The sequence below is a fragment of the Labeo rohita genome, chromosome 10, assembly GCF_022985175.1.
Source record: "Labeo rohita strain BAU-BD-2019 chromosome 10, IGBB_LRoh.1.0, whole genome shotgun sequence".
Lineage (NCBI taxonomy): Eukaryota > Metazoa > Chordata > Actinopteri > Cypriniformes > Cyprinidae > Labeo > Labeo rohita.
Window position 1 is genome coordinate 21,784,957 of NC_066878.1, and position 20,921 is coordinate 21,805,877.

The 20,921-nt window shown below is 34.6% G+C and overlaps 1 protein-coding gene across 1 annotated transcript in view; it reads left to right on the top strand.

Annotated features, from left to right (window-relative positions):
• Window positions 1-20,921, top strand: part of il11ra (interleukin 11 receptor, alpha) — a 51,039-nt gene that overhangs the window by 18,139 nt on the left and 11,979 nt on the right. Inside the window, exons 2-5 of the mRNA XM_051121540.1 lie at window positions 4,474-4,570; window positions 14,241-14,307; window positions 14,722-14,882; window positions 17,077-17,191. Coding sequence (XP_050977497.1) covers window positions 4,474-4,570; window positions 14,241-14,307; window positions 14,722-14,882; window positions 17,077-17,191 — 440 coding nt within the window. The remainder of the gene's footprint in view (window positions 1-4,473; window positions 4,571-14,240; window positions 14,308-14,721; window positions 14,883-17,076; window positions 17,192-20,921) is intronic.

The following is a 20,921-nucleotide window of genomic DNA, read 5'->3' on the forward strand; positions in this document are numbered from 1 at the left end:
CAGCAGACTAGCAGCATGCTAATCATTCTAACAACATGTTAGCAACATATTAACAACATGCTAAGGACATGCTAATCATGCTAGCAACATACCAGCAACATGTTAATCATGTTAACAATGTGTTAGCAGCCTCATGCTAGAAGCATCTATCTAATCTATCTAAACGTTCAAACTTCAAGCTTTTATAACTGCTTTAAACTTTAATGCTAGGCTTTAAGCCAGTTTGTTCACAGACTTTACCCTAGTTGTTTATTGTTGTTTAATGTTATTTCACTTAGCAATAATTAGGTTTTTACATTATTTATTAACACATTTTAGTCTAGCGTTGTTGTTGTAGTATTGTACTGGCAGGTAATAGATTTTAAGTACTTTTACATATTGTCAACAGTATATTTTGCTTAAAGCGGACAAAACTGTACAGATTTATACAATAGGTAATAAAATAAAAATAGCTATTATTATTATTATTATTATTATTATTATTATTATTATTATTATTGACCAAAATTTATCCCTGAAACAACTGCTTTACACAGTCCCACCACAGTAGAAATAATCATGCAGCCTTTAAGTGGTTTTAAGGTCAGTGTCCTTTATCAGACCAACAGAAAAACACGACTCGAGCAAGTGCTTGATGATAACATGCAGAAGCTCTTTACTGACTGTGAAAGGAGCTGCACCTCACTGATGAATTTGACAGCCGCTTGAGAGTAGAGAACATGGAGGCCATCCAGATAACAAACTACGTCAAATCAGAGAACAACCACTGCTGCCCTCAGGTTTGGCACTATAAGACACACGTGTACAGAATTGACTTCGCATACTGTGAGATTAAAGTTGAAGCGCACATTATGAGACTTTTAAGAGATTATTAGCCTGTGTTTCAAATTAATAGTAAGCGAAAACCATTACGGACTGCAGCCCTGCTATAAAGCAGCATAAAAACTGGTGCTAACAACTCCAGCATGTGGTTTCGAGAAGTCAAACGCTTTAGACGTTTTGTGATGCAGTGAGGAAAATTCCTATGTTCCCGATTACCAAGAGATGTCAGATAATAATGATGGCTAAACCATGTGGAAATTAAAATCAAGCGTGTATTGACTGCTCTGTAGGTTTCAGACTTTTGCCCTCTGAAAACTGATTTACCGTGGAGGATTGATAATTATACGTGTTGTTTTGACTGGAATATGCGTCCCTTGATTACTACTACACATAATCTTCTACAATCAGGCTACTCAGTTATAGGTTACAGCTGCCCGGAATGTTGACAAACTCTGAGTTTCTCTGAGCACAGCCTCTAAACGTGGAGAAACGCACATCTCAAGATGCTCAAGGAGTTTTTCCATGCAGGGTGCATGTTATTGATAATGATTAAGTACAAACAAAACTTAGAGCTTAACAACCTCAGGGTTAAAGGGATAGTTCACCCAAAGAAAATGAGGAAATTAACTCATGATTTACTCACCCTCAAGGCGTCCTAGGTTTATATGGCTTTTATCTTTCAGACGAATAATATCAGAGCTATATTAAAAATGCCACGCCTCTTCCTATCTTTATAATGGAAGTAAATGGGTGTTGAGATTTTGAAGTCTAATAAAAAGCATCCATCCATCATAAAAAGTGCTCAGCACAGCTCCAAATGGTTAATAAAGGCCTTCTGAAGTGAATCGATGTGTTTGTGTACGTGAACGGACGTACAAAAGTTAGCGTAATCTAGAGGTTACGGTTTATAAAGTTTTAAATATGGATATTTTTCTTACACAAACACATCGATTCACTTCAGAAGGCTTTTATTAAAGGAGAAGTCCACCTCCAGAACAACAATTCACAAATAATTTACTCACCCCCTTGTCATCCAAGATGTTCATGTCTTTTTGTCTTGAGTTGTAAAGAAATTATGGTTTTTGAGGAAAACATTCCAGGAATTTTCTTCATATAATGGACTTCAATTGTGCCCCCAATTTTGAACTTTCCAAAAGTAGTTTAAATGCAGCTTTAAAGGTCTCTAAACGATCCCAGTCGAGGAAGAAGGGTTGTGTATATGGGATGTGTATACTTTTTAAGCACAAAAAGCTGGTGTAGTACAGGTTCTGGCATGCACGTTCACGACACTACATATTGAATCATGTCGAAAGGTCACGCTGAATGTAGGCGGAACTACAGATCCAGTGTTTACAAAGCGAATGCGCAAAGACTAAGGAAGTGCAAGCAAGTCAAACGCTGTTTACTAACAAAAAGGTACAACGTGTCGGACGATTCTGAAGTTGTAGGAGAAAATAAGATGGAGTTTTTCGCCATACTCCACCTTTTTGAGCCGGAGTACACAGACAATGAACGTAGACGTGATTCGTAGTAGTGATGGGCAGTTTGGATCATTTTACCGACTCGGGCCTTTGAGTCTCATTCAGCAAAATGAACAAATCTTTTTTTGAGTCATTTCATTCATTTTATCACGTGACAGCCCAATAAGATGAACGAACAACACGAAAAAGCCGAAGACTCAAAACAGGTGAACTAATTCCAGTACAGAAACTAACAGGATGTTGTGCATGCGCGACTGAATGAATCACTCCCCGAGACTCGTTCTTCGCGAGTCACATTAAAGATTCGTTCAAAATGAACGAAGCATTCAAAATGAACGAATCGTTCAAGAACGACCCATGGACGCACATCCAAGAGCCTGTGCTACCCAAGCTTTTGTGCTTAAAAATTATACAAATTTTTTCGAAAAAAATGACATTTCGAAAAAAATGACACACAAGCTGCATTTAAACTACATTTTGGAAGCACAATTGAGGGCACAATTGAAGTCCATTATATGAAGAAAAATCCTAAAATGCTTTCCTCAAAAACCATAATTTCTTTACGGCTTAAGACAAATAGACATGAACATCTTGGATGACAAGGGGGTGAGTAAATTATTTGTAAATTGTTGTTCTGGAAGTGGACTTCTCCTTTAACCCCCTGGAGCCATTTGGAGTACTTTTTATGATGGATTGATGCACTTTTTTGGCCTTCAAAATCTCAACACCCATTCACTGCCATTATAAAGCTTGGAAGAGCCTGGAGATTTTTTTTTTTTTAATATAACTCTGATTATATTCGTCTGAAAAAAGAAAGTCATATACAGCTAGGATGGCTTGAGGGTGAGTGAATCATGGGGTGATTTTCATTTTTGGGTGGCCCTTTAAAAACATGTTAATTCTTGAACCGCCATTGCTATGTTGAGTAAAACTCAGTTTAAAAGTTTTCTTAACAAAAATGTAAAAAGTTGTCATTTGTTTGTTTTGATTATGTGTCTATCACCAGCACACGTTGTGGTCTTGGTGCAGCACTTGTCCAAACTGACAGCAGTTGATGTGCCATTATGTGTGAGTCATTGAGACAGACTGATTTCATTAACAAATTTATGTTTGGAAGTAAAAAAGTTTTACGGCACTTGTTGATCTTGTTGATACTGTAACTTTATTATAGTTCTTACACAAAACATTTTAGCATCCTTATTTCTTGTTTTTATTTCTTTGAGATGTGTAGTATTTCTGTCATTAATACAGCAATACAGTTGTTAGTCTTTATTAAATAATATAAATAGATACTAGAAAAAAACTTAAAAAAAAAAATAAATAAATGAATAAACACTAACTATTCTTAAGCAATGCTCTAGAAGTATGGTTTATTGTTAGTTTATGTTAACTAATGTAGTATATAATGTAACCTAATTATACAATTTTTCAAACATTTCCTCTCTGTATTTTCCCCCACTTGTTATTGTTTTGTAATGTCATATGAAGTTGAGATTTGTGACTCAGTTACTTAATGGTCATAACTTTCACTTTCATTTTTTTTATTTGCCGATACTTTTCCACTGTTAATGAATTAATGAACTCTCCAGAGTCTTGTTGGGAGGTTTAGTGACTTAACCTTTTGGATTGTGAGGATGTTTCCTGCATTTGCTTTGGTTTTCATCGGGCTTTAGAAGCATCCGCTCGTCATAAAACGATGCCTGCCAGGCAAATCCCAGCTGCACGTATGACAGATGTATCCTGTCAGTTATAGTATTTGTTTAAAATGTTTACAGTCTGTTGATACAAGGCTCCCCAAGGCCATATTTCAGATAGCGGACCTTTTTCATTTGACGTCATCACCCAAAATGTCCTCAGCAGTTAATGAATGCGAACAGACTTGCAAAATAACTTCCCAGAATTCAGCAGAGCTGTTAAAATCAGTTATCATTCATGGGAAGTTTTGAAGAGATGTTGATTCTCTGTGCCGTTTATATGGAAATATCCGAGGCCATGCACGTATTCCCGTTGTGTCTTATTTGCCTATATCTAAATTAGAACGGTTAATTGTTATGTTGCTTCACAACCTGGCTGGTTGCTAAGCAGGTGGACCGTTTACACAGAATGATACTCATTAACTCTTAAAATGGGACTTCCCCTTGAGTAACTCTTGTTTTATTCTCCTTCGCAGATGCCCGGTTTAGTGTCATGCCTTGGCGATCTAATAGTCACTGGAATCATCATCCTCTTCTCTGAGCACGTCACATCAGAGATATGGACCAATGAAGGTACGATCTGATTTTATTCCGGCCAAAGTGCTCCAGGATAGCAGGCCACGTTAGCATTCGCTGCTAGTATGTGGATATGCATTTCAGCATATGGAACTTGTCAGAAGTCTCTGTAGCATGTCTTTGTTTAGACGAAGCAGGATGAAAATATACTGAACAACTACACCCATGTGCAAAGAGATTTGGCATGTGCAAGTTTTATTTTAATGAATGCAAGAACAATAGTGACAATGGAGTAATACAAAAAGCACACTTTTGAAAACACCTGTGTGTATGTGTGTAAATATGTAAACTGATATGTAAATTCATGCCCCGTTTACACTTGTTGTCACATTTCCCTGGTTAAATAAACATTACTTACAGTTACTGTACTTTTTTTTTTTTTTTTTTTTTTTTTTTTGGTCAAATAAATGCAGTCTTGGTGAGCAGAAGAGACTGTTCCCAAAACATTCTTTCATATTTTCAAACAGCTTTCAAATATTCAAAATATTCCAAACCTCCTCAGAAGAAATGGCGCTAAATTAAGATCTCGATTTTCCCACAACTCCAAAGTTTCTGGCATATTAATGTATTTTTGTCAGAACCTCTAGTAAATTACATGCTATTTTGTTTTCATGAAACTTACACAATTTAACAGCAATTTCTTAAAAGTTTAACAAAACGTAAATTTTAAGACCCTATGAAATACGTTTTTATTATTTTTCTCAAATTCAGTTTTATTGTGATCAAATCAAAAATAATTAATTCATTATATTATTTACTTTTTTTTAGAAATTTAGAATGTCTCATAAGCAATGCAGGTGTTTTGTATTTGAATGTAAAACTGAACATAAGAGTCTTCATTTTCTCGTGACATCAGAGCCACTGAAGATGCAGTGGTTTAGTTTTGTTTTTGATGGTAACGCATCACTGAATACATAAAAAATGGAAGAGAGGGGCAGGGTAAGCAGCAGCAGCTCATTATTATTTAAAGAGACATGCACTGAAACGGCTGAAAACAGTGCTGTTATTAACAAGGTAAAGAAGGGTGTTGTTTTACACAACCATTGATGAATTTTAACCAAAGTATGTTGCAGACATTACATGAAAACGCAAAAGAATCATATCAACTTGTGGAAAATAGGTATTCGATGTCTTCTTTAAAAAACTATTTTAATGAATGAGTCGATGTTGCTTTCATAAAGACTTCACTGTTGGGTGAATCAGTGTTTATGAATAAATCTCTTGAGTGATTCATAGTGATTCATTGGCAAATACTTTCTTTAAACAGTCATTTGTTGCCACCTACTGGCATACCGAGCATTGTGATGATCATACTTTCAAAAGTTTAACCAAAATCAATACAGTCTTTGGTACAAAGTCTGTTTCATAGATTTTTGAAAATATTTTGGTAAAGGCAGCATTATGAAATTGTATAACAATTCTGAATAATAGAACTATGAAACGTGGTTTATTCCTGTGATTGATAACTTTAGAATAGCTGGCCCTTTTAGCATTTATTTATTTGGCCCCTTTAATCATTTTAATAAATGAGTTAATGTCTCATTCATAAAGACTTGTTTGTTTATGAATGAATCTTTTGAATGATGCCTTGAATGATTCATGATTCATTGACAAATACTTTCTTTAAACAGTCATTTGTTTCCACCTACTGGCATACCAAGCATTGTGATGATCATACTTTCAATAGTTTAAAGGGGTCCTATTATGCTCTTTTACAAAGTCTTGATTTTGTTTCGGGGCTGTACTAGAACATGCTTTCATGCTTGGTGGTTCAAAAAAATGCATTAATTTTAACATAATTTACATTATTACAATACATTTCTCCCAGCCTGGCACAAATGGCTTGATTAGTTCTGGGTTTAATGAAGGCCCGCCTTCCGAAAAACAAAATGTGTTGTGATTGGTTAGCTGTCCCACTGCGTTGTGATTGGTGAACAGCTTAGACTGTGTTTCAGTACTGACACGCCCCTTGCCAAAGAAGCTCCAGGTACAACAGTTAGCACAGGCTAGATTAAAGTGATTCTTACGTTTTAAATATGGATATTTTTCTTACAAAAATGCATCGATTCACTACAGGAGGCCTTTATTGACCCCCCGGAACCGTGTAAGGCACTTTCTTCTATTATGGATGGATGCACTTTATTAGACTTGTTTTGGACTGATGTAGAGAAACACCCGTCTATGCCGTTCTAAAGCTTGGGAGTGCCAGGATACATTTTAATATAACTCTGATTGCATTCGTCTGAAAGAAGGAAGTCATATAAGTCATATACTAGGATGCATGGAGGGCGAGTAAATAATACACTACAGTAGTGTTGGGTCCTATCGTCAGCCTGTGAGATCGCATATACGTAATATTATTATGTTAATGTTTTTAATTATTTACATATTTAGTTTCTTTGCCTGAAACCAGCTCCAGCATGAGGCTAAAAGCAGCCTAACATTATCAAAGAACATCATCACTGATTAGCCTAGCCTATTCTAGTGCAAGTTCATGAATTTTAAAAAATACTTGCATTATAAGTGAAGCTAACATTATCTACACTGTATGATGAATAAATCACTGCACACATCTGCGGCGCGTTACGGCTCCGACACGGCCACTCTAGTCACTGCTTGTGTTTATATCCGCCGTGCTGCGGCTCATTGAAACGGCTCTCTGCGCTGCGTCACTAAAGTTAGGCTAATCCCCCACCTTGTCCCTACCCTCCCTCCAACAATTCAAATTTATGTAGGCGGGATTTAATTTGATGATATTCTAATGGACCACGTTGTGACATCATTGCATGTGGAAACAAACGTTGTAGTCCTAAGGAGCCGTTCGTTGTAGGTCTTGAAAAGGAATTTTTTTAAAAGCGAAATATCTCCTTTTGGAGTGGACTTTGAGATTTGTAACTTTGTAGATCTTTTTTTTTATGTCGAAACATACACACCACACACTGACTAAAATTCAAAAAGTGAAAAAGCATAATAGCACCCCTTTAAGTCGATAAAATCTTTGGTATAGGGCCTATTTCTTCAGATTTTTTAGCAAAAGTCACCACGACTGCATTTATTGGACTGAAAATGCAGTAAAGCTGCAGTATTGTGAAATTTTATAACAATTTACAAGGACTATTTTCTGTTATGACATCGTTTAAAATGTGACTGATAACTTAATGTGTGGCGCAGCATATGGAGCTCATCAAAAGTCTTTGCAGCGTTTCTTTGTTGACGATGCAGGATGGTATATACAGAACAACTAGAGCAGATAGCATAAAGTTTGATCATGTGAAAATGTGATTTTAATCCAGACCAGGATCATATCCATTTCTTTGTTTTGTAGAACAATAAACATCTCTGTTTAAAGTCCCCAGTTCCCCATTGCCCCATATATGGATTGCTCAATTAATGCATGCAGTTTTGGTCTGTGTGTGTTATGGCTGCAATTTCGCTGGCCAGAGAGGGAGAAATTTGAGAAATGTGGTGGGATTTCAAATAATATGCTTTTGCCAATATTTCCTGAAAGCCGACATTGAGCACGAGTGTTTCTTGAGCGCAGTTAGACTCTGGGCACTGGATCGACGCCACTCGCAGTGTGTGTGTGACTCTGTGCATGTGTGTTTGCTCTTTGTTTAACTCTTGGCAGTAAATGTTTGATATAAATACTGAAATCTGACTAGGCAGAAAAACACAGTAATGTAAGCACCTTGATTCTCACTATAGGTTCACTGCGAGCCTTATAATGATGAACGGATGATGCAGTTTTAAGCGACTCCTGTCAAGCTGCATAGAATTTCAAGTCGTTGAACTATAGTCAAAAAATAATTGCATTATAGTCTCACGTAGCCTGACTTTTAAATGTCAGCACAAAGTCTGCTCCACTTTTCAACTCGTTCTGGCCAAGAACAGGCCTGGCTGTTTTTTGATGTCATCAACCACAGTGTTCCAAATGGGATAAATTCCCGTTAGGGGCACTTTGTAGTGAGAACAATCATGGCCGCCATATTGAAGGGTCGTGCTCAAAACTGGCCACTGCAAAAGAGCTCTTTTAGAATTAAGCATTTTAAAGAGTACAACTGACGGACACTTTTCGCTCCCATGATTCTTTGCACAGGTATTTGACACAGATAATACAAGATGACACAGAAGTGTATTCCAAGTAATAATTAGAACATTTAAAATGTGAAATAACAGTGTATTTTACAAAAAAAATAAAATAAAATAAAAGTAAAACATTTACGAATCTTTTATATCATTAAGATATTTTTATCAATGGTTTTATATAATTTTATCGGTAAGCGATTTAGATTTTTAGACCTCTTAACCTACCCCCAAACCTAAACCTACCTATTTTATAGCAAGTATAAAAAGATATAAAATGTAATAGAACAAAATATGCAAGGAAATGACCATTTTAGTAACAACGTAGCATTAAAAATATATTTTATGGTCGCTAATCCCACTTAACCTTCTGGGCCTCTTCGCTTAGGAGTCACACTACCGAAGCCTTGAAATGTAACTTTTTGTTTTTTTTTCAGGAAAATCTTTGTAAAATATTTTTGTTCAATAATATTTTTTAATTATTATTTAGACTTTTGAGGGGATTTTATGACAATATGCAATATTTATGCAATTTTAATGAGCTATTTTTCCCATTAGAATTATTATTATGTTTAGTTATATAATTATTTTTATTGTTTTTCAATAAATGCAACATTTCATGTTAAAACCATTTTTTTTTTTAAAGTGGTAATTGTGCCATTTGGTGTCATTAAAAAAATAAAAACTTGTGTAATGTCATGTAAGCTCATAAGACTTTTTTTGTGACCCTTTATCATGTCCGAATCATGTCCATGATTTTTTTGTGTGTTCACATAGGTAATGCAACAAAAGTCACCAAGTGTCATCTCATTTTGATAAAGCTATAATTTTTCAAATTTCAAAATATAATTTTTTTCGGTCAAAAATGACTGAAGAGGCCCAGGGGGTTAAATGACTTTTGTAATTATGTTGCATTGTGGTGTATTTTATGGTTCTATTGTCAGTCACAGCATGTCTGAGAAAATGCCTTTTGTATCCCATGGCAAACAAAGAAAATATGATGCAATATGTATTGGTTAAACAATTTCAGAAATGGTATTTATTTTAAGGGCTTTAAAGTGTAGTCTTGTTTAACAGTATGTATACTTTTGAAACGAGTTGGCAGCAGAAAAGTTTTACAGAACAGAACGAAATGTTATCATTTTATATTAAATAAATAAGTAAACTTCATTTAATAAATGGGTCATTTTATGAAAATGTCTATTTTTTTTGTACCTAGCGTTTACAGAAATATTACACTTGAAAAACACTTTAGGGTTACAATTTCTTTATATTTTTAACCCTTTAACTGTCATCGTCCTGCTAGCGGGATGCCTTCACTTTATTACAATTAAATCTAATCATGACTAACTGTATCATTGGAAAGGTCTAAGACTAAGACTAAGAGTGTACCTCAAAAAAATCTACATCATAACAGGAGGCTTTAATTTTATAGCAATTTTGGATTTATAACTATTTTGTAAAATATTTATTTTATATAAAAATATAAAATAGTACAGTACAATTTCTTTACAGTAAATTTAACCTTCTATAACTTTTTTTTTTTTTTATAGTTTCATTTTTTAAATGATTTTTTCTTAATATTCTGCTGATTGTCTTCTTTAAAAAGAGACCAACTTTAGGTATGTATTAAAAAGCATTCATGAATTTAATTTAAGTTTGGATTGTGCACTTTCATGTCAAAAATGGGGGTTGACAGTTAAGGGGTTAAAATTAAACAATGTGTTATGTCATTATGTCTTGAGCCATCAATGGCAATATATATATATATATATATATATATATATATATATATATATATATATATATATATATATATATATATATATATATATATATATATACATATATATATATATATATATATATATATATATATATATATATATATATATATATATATATATATATATATATATATATATATATATATATATATTTTTTTTTTTTTAATTATTAATTATATAAATTCCAAGCACCACAAAACCGCTCGCCCCCACGGACATGTACAGAGGGAACTTTTTTTTTTTTTTTTTTTTTTTTTTTTGAGGTCAAAAACTGTTTTTTCTCCTATTTAAAATGCAATAATGTATTCATAACTATCAAATATATGATATAAATGGCATAAAAACTAAAACAAAATGCTGAATAAATATTATAAAATATATGGAAATAGTGGTCCCCTGGAGTTGTCACTGGTGTTTAACAAAAGCGTTTAACAAAAGTCTTTTATTTTGAAATAAAAATCATCAAAAAAATTAAAAAATTCTATTACCTAAAGCTCTATAAGAAAGGCTCATGATAAGCCCACTGTCTGATTACAGTTACCAGAAATGTTCTCATTTATCTCATGCTTTCATATGAAGCTTTTACTTGAAGTCACTGGTGTGACCTACTTTATTGTTAGGGAATTGTAAAAAGCTAGAATACAAATGGATTAAACTGCTATACCATGATTGATTACATGTGGTTTGATACCTTGCAGCAGCCATTTTCTAAAATGAAAACTGTCACTCGTGTTACTGTTACTGGTGTCACCTTCTTTATGGGTAGCACCAGTGAAGATCAGTATATCAGGTCCCTCAGTTGTCCTCAGTGTGACAATATGGATCTCAAAATCATACGGTCATTGTTGGAAAGGGTTCAAATACATAAAAATGCTAAAAAAAAACAAAAAAAACAATGAATTTGTGGGACTCATAAACAACTATCACTAAACCAAAATGTTTATTAGCCTGCGTGTATGTGAGTCTTTTGTGGTATATGCATATGTAAACTGTATAATGACAGTGTAATTTTACATATCTAAACATAATTACATTTTATGTTTCTAAAGTACACCAAATCATGCAAATCAGCAACAAAAATGCATTTTCCCCACCACTTTTTGATCTTATTTTTACATGTATAAGGGTGTTTATACATGATGAAGATGATGTTTCACTCGTAGGCAATATTTCAGTTGAGACCCTCTGTGAATTAATTATGAATCAATACATGTATAAATGTGACCCTGGACCACAGCCATGAGGGTCAATTTTTCCAAATTGAGATTTATACATCATCTGAAAGGTGAATAAATAAGCTTTCCTTTGATGTATGGTTACATGCTATGATAGGACAATATTTGGACGAGAGACAATTATTTGAAAATCTGCAATCTGAGGGTGCAAAAAAATCAAAATACTGAGAAAATCGCCTTTGGAGTTGTCCAAATAAAGTTCTTAGCAATGAGTATTACTAAGCAAAAATTAAGTTTTGATATATTTACAGTAGGAATTTTACAAAATATCTACATGATCTTAACTTAATTTCCTAATGATTTTTGGCATAAAACAAATATCAATAATTTTGACCCATACAATGTATTTTTAACTATTGCTACAAATAAACCCCAGCGACTTAATACTGGATTTATGGTCCAGGGTCACAAATGTAGGGCCCTATGATTACCGATAAGGAAAACGTGGACGGAGTCTTGGAATCCAGTCATAAAAACGGAATTTACTGAATGATGCGGAGTTTGAATGTTTGAAAGTTTGAATGAATTAATCAAAAGTAGGTCATTACACTGAAACCAAACCGCAATATGGACTAGTATCTGTAAATATTACGCTGCAAAAATACCATTTAAATGTGAATCCTGCACGTTCTGCGTGTCTCTGTTTTAATGAATGGAGCAGACGAGCGGTTTTGTTTACTACACACACTGAAGCGCGCATGACGCTCACAGTGATTTCAGCATCTGTCGTCTCACTAAATGAGGACATAAACACATGAACAACATCTGCTGAGAGTCACTTCATGAGCATTTGACCGTTCCATTTTAGGAAAACTAGCGTCATATCATATTCACAACAAAGACACGACAACCCGTCAAAATAAAAGTCTGGTTTAACTTTGTGCCATAAATATATCACTACTAGGGATGTGATGAGATCTCGTGAACCAGTCGGATCTCGCGACGATATCTCATGTTTACATTAGAGCTGCACGATTAATCATTTTCCTGAATGAAAACGAGTTATCTATGTCTATTAGGACTGTTTCACATCGCCAGTGTCAGTGGAGCGTGGAAAGCAGGTTTTGTCGCTGCTCATGTTAATGAATCAGAGGGTCGGGGTAAATGTGAAAGCAGAAAGAGCAACACAAACAGTCTTTTTTTGTTATTTATATCATGTACCACATTATAATCATTATTTCTGTGTTACAGACATTAAATAATAGAAGTACAGGGATAAAAGTTTATAGTTTGGGTATAAACACTTATTGTCTACAGTAGACATCAAAACAAAAGTATCTTAACACCTGTATGTATTGTAACGCTTATCCAACAACTGCCCGTTTAAAACATGTCATTGAATCATTCATTCAGGAGATTTCAATAGTCAAACAAGTCTTAATGAAGTGAGACACTGACTCCATTGAATGTTTTTTTTTTTTTTTTAATGAATTATGTTTTTAAAAGACTTAAGCAATGAACAGTTTATCAGAACCACTAGTAAATTACGTTATTTTGGTTAGTTTTTTTCTCCAGAATCGTGAGAGAATCATGGTCTCCAATTTATTAAAAACAACTGGGAATCTCAATTTATCCAGAATCGTGAAGCTCTTGTTTAAATGTTGTTTATTACTGCATATAATTCATTAAAATGGAAGTTTAATTTCATAAAGTTCAAAATGCACCTACATTTTTTTGCATTTTGTCTTTTACAGTTGAATAAAAGACTATTTTCCCTATATATTTCATCATTGAGGATTTCTTAAGAAAAGTTTAAAAATCTCTTCTCGTCTCGTGGGATAAGTGTCTCTTGACACCCCTAACTGCTACTACTACTAAAATGAAACAAACATGAATTTTTAGGGTATAATCACACAACGTTTCTTCCATGTTTTAATTTTAATAGTAAATTCTCATTGTTTGCCAAAAAATGCCAATTAATGTTTTATGCCTTCATTTAATAACCAGAACATTTTAAATACACAACACAGAATTTCTGAGGGTAAAAAAAAAAACCTTTCATAAGGCTATTTTAAGAATGCATTTAAATAAATTAAGTATGCATTCAAATAATTACACAGAATTTGATAACAATAAAACATATGGTGAGAAAAAATAAAACCTATCATGGGGCCCTAAACATGTCATTTTTGTCAAACCTTTATTAAATTGATGTGAAATTGTGTAAGTTTCATGATTTTAATTAATTAGACATGCTCTTTGATTAATAAGAAGAATAAAACAAAGTTGAGAAAAAATAACGGAAAAAAACGGAATTTGGGAAAAAATAAAACGGATTTCACACGCTCCTACAAATGGTGTACTGCCATTAAAATGCCAAACTAATACATACATAATAGTAAATTGCATGCGATTAACAAGTTAACATTGATTGCCCTAATTATGTTCTTTTTATTTGACTTATTTTATATAGATTACAGCAGTGCATTGTTTACAAAACCTACTCCTCCAGTGCTCCGTCTAAATCCCAGCACCATTGGCTGGTTGATAACCTAATGACTTGATGAAATGCCTGTTGTCACTTCTGGAATAGCACACAGCTCACATGTCTCCTGCTTTCAGTTTCAGACGTCCAGTTCGGTGGACTGGGCTCCAGGGTCACGCTGACATGCGGAGGTGCTCACGGCGGGTACGTTGTCCAGTCTATATTAAGCCTTGCTGAAGCTCCATTAGACTCCAGGGCTAAGCTTTCCTGTAAAGAGTGATAATAGTGTGCTTAACCACCCTCTGTTGGGGCACGGGGCCAGTCCTTATAGGGTTTGGACACGTCGAGGCTATTTACTGTGGGAAGGGGGGCTCGATTCCCCGGCCTCAGATTTTGGCCAGCCTCGTATTTCATATAAATGCACGTTTCTTGCCAGCAAAAACGCTATCCAAGAGAATCCCAGTGCCAGAAATAAGATTTGCACAACCCACAAATGAGTAACACGATACGCAGGTCCACTTGAGGTTGATAGCGGGTATTTTGCAGGTCTGTTTTTGATTAGAGCAGGTTTGCAGGTGAAGGTGGTTGTTGACTCTGAGTTTTGGATGGGTTCGACAGGTCTCCGGTGGAATGGCGGTTCAATGGGAGCTCAGTACCGACGTGGCAAACGCACAAGGGCTCGCTTACGCTACTGAACTCCACACACTCCATGGAAGGCAACTACAGCTGCCATGATGAACGGGGAACTTTACTGCAGTCCATCAAACTCCGTCTGGGCCGTAAGTCAACTGCAATGATACAAGAGTCCCTTGTTTCGTGTTTTGACTCACAATGTGATTCATTAGATGTAATATTTGAGAATAGGGGTTTAAGGAATTGCGCAAAAGTAGATGCCATATTAAATTTAGTGTTAAGGACAACTATAGGTTACAACATGATGCACCAACCCCCCACAACACAGAAAAAAAAAGAAAAACATACATCATTTATTGTAATGTTTCTGGGGGCCTAACTTTGCCTATTGTGAGAAACAGTGCTTGCTTTTATTGGAAAGGTTTTACTATAACTTTCTTTATTTCTGCATTTCTGCATTTTGCATTTATTTATTTATACTTTTAGTTATTATTTTATTTTATTTTTATTTATATTGGTATTTATGCTTAAGTTTTTATTTATGTTTTGGTGTAATTACACTTTTATTTGCTTATACGTTCTTATTTTTTATTTGTAGTTGTATTTATGCTTTTTATTTATACTTTATTTATTTATAGATTTTTTGTGTAATTATGCTTTTATTTGCTTATTTATTTATGCTATTATTTACGGTTTTGTTTTTATTTGTTATTATTTATTGTTTTTTTTTTCGTTAGTCAATGCATCAATCAATCAATTAATTAATTAAATTTATTTGGCATTTATTTGTTGATACTTTCTTATTTTTATTTATAGTTGTATTTATGCTGTTTACTTATACTTGTAATTATTTAAGCTTTTTATTTAAGGTTTTGTTTAATTATGCTTTTATTTGATTTTTTTTATTTATGCTTTTATTTAAAATTTAGTTTTTTTTTTTATTTAAGATTTTAGTTATTAAAGTTTTTATTTATGTTTTGGTGCAATTATGCTTTTATTTGCATATTTATGCTATTATTTATTGTTTTTATTTTATTAATCAATCAATAATTTAATCAATCAATTAGTTCATTAATTAAACATATGTATTTGTTTATACTTTCTTATTTTTATTTATAGTTGTATTTATGCTTTTTATTTATGCTTTATTTAAGATTGTTATTTAAGTTTTTGTGTAATTATGCTTTTATCTGCTTATTTATACTTTTATTTAAGATTTTGTTTTTATTTATGCTTTTACGCTTTTGAATTCTGCTATTTATTGTTTTTATTGTGTTTTTTTTTATTTAATGATGCTTAATTAATTCATTAAATGTTTTATTTTTATTTATGCTATTATTTATTTTAGTTATAATTTGTGTTTATTTAATGATAGTTATTAATTTTTTATTTACTTATGCTTTTTTATGCTTTTATTTAAGATTTATTTTTAAGGCTTATTTACTTGCATGTGATTCATTATTTTATTTGATTTTTTTGTATGCTCTTGACTGACCTCAAGTCGTATTGAACCAGTCGAATTGAACAGACTGCATGTTTATCCCTCACAACCTCGTTTTTATTATCATTATATTTAATGTGGCATCTACCATGACTAAGTTCAATTACTTCTGATTGAAAATGTCATCTAACGAATGGTTTTGGCTTAAACAAATGACGGTGTTGTAGCAACATAAACATAAAGGATCTGATAAACTTTGACTCAAGCTCTTGACTCATCTTAGATCATACATCCAAGAAGTGCATCTGTGTGCTTGAGGCCTCTAAAATCCTGCTTCTATGCAAACGTATCACATTTTTAATTTAAAGTACATTTTAAATTATTATGTTTCATAATCCTTTATAATGCTTTAAATAAGCACACTCATTCTGATGCATTGACTAACATAGTAAAGAGCTTGAATATAATTGTAACTATATAATTGAGCATTATTGGCATCTGTGTTGAATGTGTCTCACAATCCCTCAGGTTGCCGGTAGTGCTAAAATGGTGAAACGGTGCTGGAAATGGTGGATAGTTCTAGTAAAAAGGAAACACTTTGTACCCTGGGAGATTAAGAAAGTGTGCAGTTGTACGCCCTTTCTGTTTAACTCAAGGCACTTCCTCTGACAGGAAGTCTCCGCATCACAGCTCCACAGTTTCCTGATAGGAAGGGTGAGATTGCTGGTTCTAGAGTGTGTTGAAGTTTAGTCTTCCGCACCACGTTTCCTCATGTCCTAAAAGGCAGTGCTTGAGTTAAACAACTGTCTTGTGCAGTCAGTGCGTTTGGATGTTCACAGATAAATCGTATTGTATCTAAAGTTATCTCATGAGACATTTTTGTCTTCCTCTTCTGTTAGATCCACCTCATTTTGTCAGAGTTTCTTGCCGTGTGCCGAGTCATATGAACATCTACTGCTCCTGGGTACAAACGAAGACAACACACCTGCCCACATTATACAGAACGTCCTACAGGTGCGCTCTCATCTCGTTTTATGTAGAATAAACTGCTTATTCATTTATTTATTTTACAGTGCCTTCAAAAGTATTCATACCTCTTCATTTTTTTTCATGTTTTATGTTGCAAACTGCTTTAAATTACCTTTTTTTTCCCCCCCACAACAATCTACACTTCATAAACCATAATGGCAAAGGTTGTAGATGTTACTACACTTCGAGTGGAGTTAACCTGTGGCGAATTTAATTAAATGTGTATGATTTGGAAAGGCACACGTCTTAATAAAAAACTCTAACAGCTGTAAATACATATCAGAGCAAAAACCAAGCCCTAAGGTCAAAAAAACTGTCTGTAGAGCTGAGAAACAGGATTGCGTCAAGCCACACATCTGGGGAAGATTACAGAAAACATTCTGCTGGATTGAAGGTTCACATAAGCATGTAGTCTCTGTTACCCTTAATGGAAGAAGTTTGAAACAACCAGGACTCTTCCTAGACTTGGCCTGGAAATGTGAGACACCTACAGGACAAACATCACTGATATTAAAAGTTTGTTGCATCCTACCCAAATAGATTTGAGGCTGTAAAGGTGCTTTAGGTATTAAATACTGAGTTAATGGTATAAATTCACATTTTTGAGGTGCTTGAAAACATGAAACTTTGCACACATGCCAAACGTGGTGAAAAATTTCAGAATTTTGAATAGCGCCACTTATAAAACATCAACGAAGGGCCTCTTGAGCTGTGTTTCATATGCATGTATGAAATTTGGTAGACACATGTAACACACCAGTACCTACAAAAAAGTTCCCCGGCACGGGAATTTTCTCTGCAAGATTTGTCATGTTGCAGGTGTTGTATTTAAACAAACTCCTCCTAGAGATTAAAACAGATCAACACCAAATTTGGTCAGTGTAATCTAAAGCCCTTTGTGACATTAAATTGTGAAGATCTTGAGTTTTCGTTAAAGGGCGTGTCCGTGGCCTGACAAATTTCGATGTTATAGCGCCACCTGCTGGCAACAGGAAATGACTTGTTTTACACTAACTTAACGGAGAAGTCCATTTCCAAAACAAAGATTCACATATAATGTACTCACCCCTTTGTCGTCCAAGATGTTCATGTCTTTCTTTCGTCAGTCGTAAACAAAATATGTTTTTTGAGGAAAACATTTCAGCATTTTTCTCCATATAATGGACTGATATGGGGTCCCGATTTTGAACTTCCAAAATGCAGTTTAAATGCGGCTTCAAATGATCCCAAATGCGGTTGTAAACGATCCCAACCGATGAAGAAGGGTCTTATCTAGTGAAACGATTGGTTATTTACATTAAAAAAATACAATTTAAATACTTTTTATTCTCAAACGCTCGTCTTGTCTTTCTCTCCCTGAACTCTGTGTATTCTGGTTCAAGACAGTTAGGGTATGTTGAAAAACTCCAATCGTATTTTTTCCCTCAACTTCAAAAATCATTTCAAAATCATCCTACATCGCTGCAGAAGTACAGACACAGTCTTTGCAAAGTGAACATGCAAAGAAGATCAAACACCCTTAACAAAAAAGGTAAAACAGTGATAAAGGACGATTTTGAAGTTGAGGGAGAACATGAGGAGTTTTTCGACATACACTAACTGTCCTGAACCGGAACAAAAACAGTCCAGGCAGAGTAAGACACGACAAGCGTTTGGCATTAAAAAGTATATAAATTGTATTATTTTTATTAAAATAACTGATTGTTTCGCTAGATAAGACCCTTTTTCCTCGGCTGGGACCGTTTACATTTTGGGATCGTTTGAAGCCGCATTTAAAGCCCATTTGGAAGTTCAAAGTCGGGGCACCATATCAGTCCATTATATGGAGAAAAATGCTGAAATGTTTTCCTCAAAAAACACAATTTCTTTACGACTGAAAAAAGAAAGACATGAACATCGTGGATGACAAGGGGGTGAGTAAATTATTTGTAAATTGTTGTTCTGGAAGTGGAGTTCTGCTTTAGACATGCAATGTCCAATCTGCACCAAACTTCACATGTTTGGTAAGAGTCCTGGCCTGAGCGCCAACTATTGGCAACAATATATGTCATGCTTTACACTACCATGTTCAACATACCATGTTCAATCTGCACCAAACTTCATATGTGGCCCTGTACCACAAAAGCAGTCTTATGTTGCACGGGTATATTTGTAGCAGTAGCCAAAAATACATCGGATGGGTCAAATTTATGGATTTTTATTTTATGCCACAAATCATTAGGATATTAAGTAGATCCATGAAGATATTTTGTAAATTTTCTACCGTAAATATATTAAAACATAATTTTTGATTAGTAATATGCATTGCTATGAACTTCATTTGGACAACTTTAAAGGTGATTTTCTCAATATTTAGATTTTTTTTGCACCATCAGATTCCAGATTTTCAAATAGATGTAAAATTGTCCTATCCTAACAAACCATACATCAATGGAAAGCTTATTTATTCAGCTTTCAGATGATGTATAAATCTCAGTTTTGAGAAATTTACACTTATGACTGGTTTCGTGGTCCAGGGTCACATATGTTTGATAAAAGTGCCGACCTGAAGACATCTACATGCCAATATCCAGTTATAGTTATAGCGCCACGTTAGGCACATATAAATGATATATTCCTTCTATATTTACCACTTTAAATGCATACTGCCCACCATTCGCTGTTTTCCTAAAGCTTCCAGGTGGTGGTGAGCCTGTACGCGACGGCTCTTTCAACGCTACTTGCAAGTTGTGACAGTTCTTTTTTTGCTTTGTTATTATGTTGTATCAGGCGTAGATTGGCACCTGATTTGTTGCAGCCTTGTTAAACTGCTTTCAATTACTTTTTTTCCCCACATCAATCTACACTCCATACACCATAATAACAAAGCACAAATCAGGTTTGTAACAACTGCAAATTTATTAGAAATAAAAAACTGAAATTATTCCATTTCTGGGACACTTGAAATTGCTACACTTTGAGTAGTTAAACTGTGGCAAATTCAGTTGAATGAGTATGATCTGGAAAAGTACACACCTCTCAGAAAAGGTCTAACAGCTGAAAATGCATGTCAGAGCAAAAACCAAGCCCTGAGGTCAAAATAACTGCTTGTAGAGCTCAGAGACAGGATTGCATTAAGGCACACATCTGGAGAAGAGTTCAGAAAAATCTGCTGCATTGGAGGTTCACAGAAGCATGTAGCCTCCATTATCCATAATGGAAGACACTTGGAACAACTAGGACTCTTCCTAGAGCTGGCCTCCTGACCAAACTGAGCAATTGATGGAGAAGGGGCTTGGCTAGACTGGTGACCAAGAAGCTGATGGTCACTCTAGTTGAGCTTCATGATCATATATGCAGATGGGAGAAACCTACAGAAGGACAAACATCACTGCACTGACCTGGGCTTTATGGCGGTGTGGCCAAACCCAGTCTTCTCCTCAGTGAAGACAAGATCGATATTGCAAAAAAAACACCTAAAGGACCCTCAGATCCCCCCAAGCACTGCTCATCACCTGCAGAGTACCATCCCAAACGTAAAGTGTGGTGGTAGCAGCCTCATGCTTTGGGCTGTTTTTCAGCAGCAGGGACTGAGGGACTTGTCAGAGGAGAAAGAAAGCTCATTGCACTAAAATATAGAGATAGCCTTAATAAAAACCCAGTTCAGAGCATTCAGAACCTCAGACTGGACAGAAGGTTCACCTTCCAACAGGACATTGACCGTAAACACAAAGCA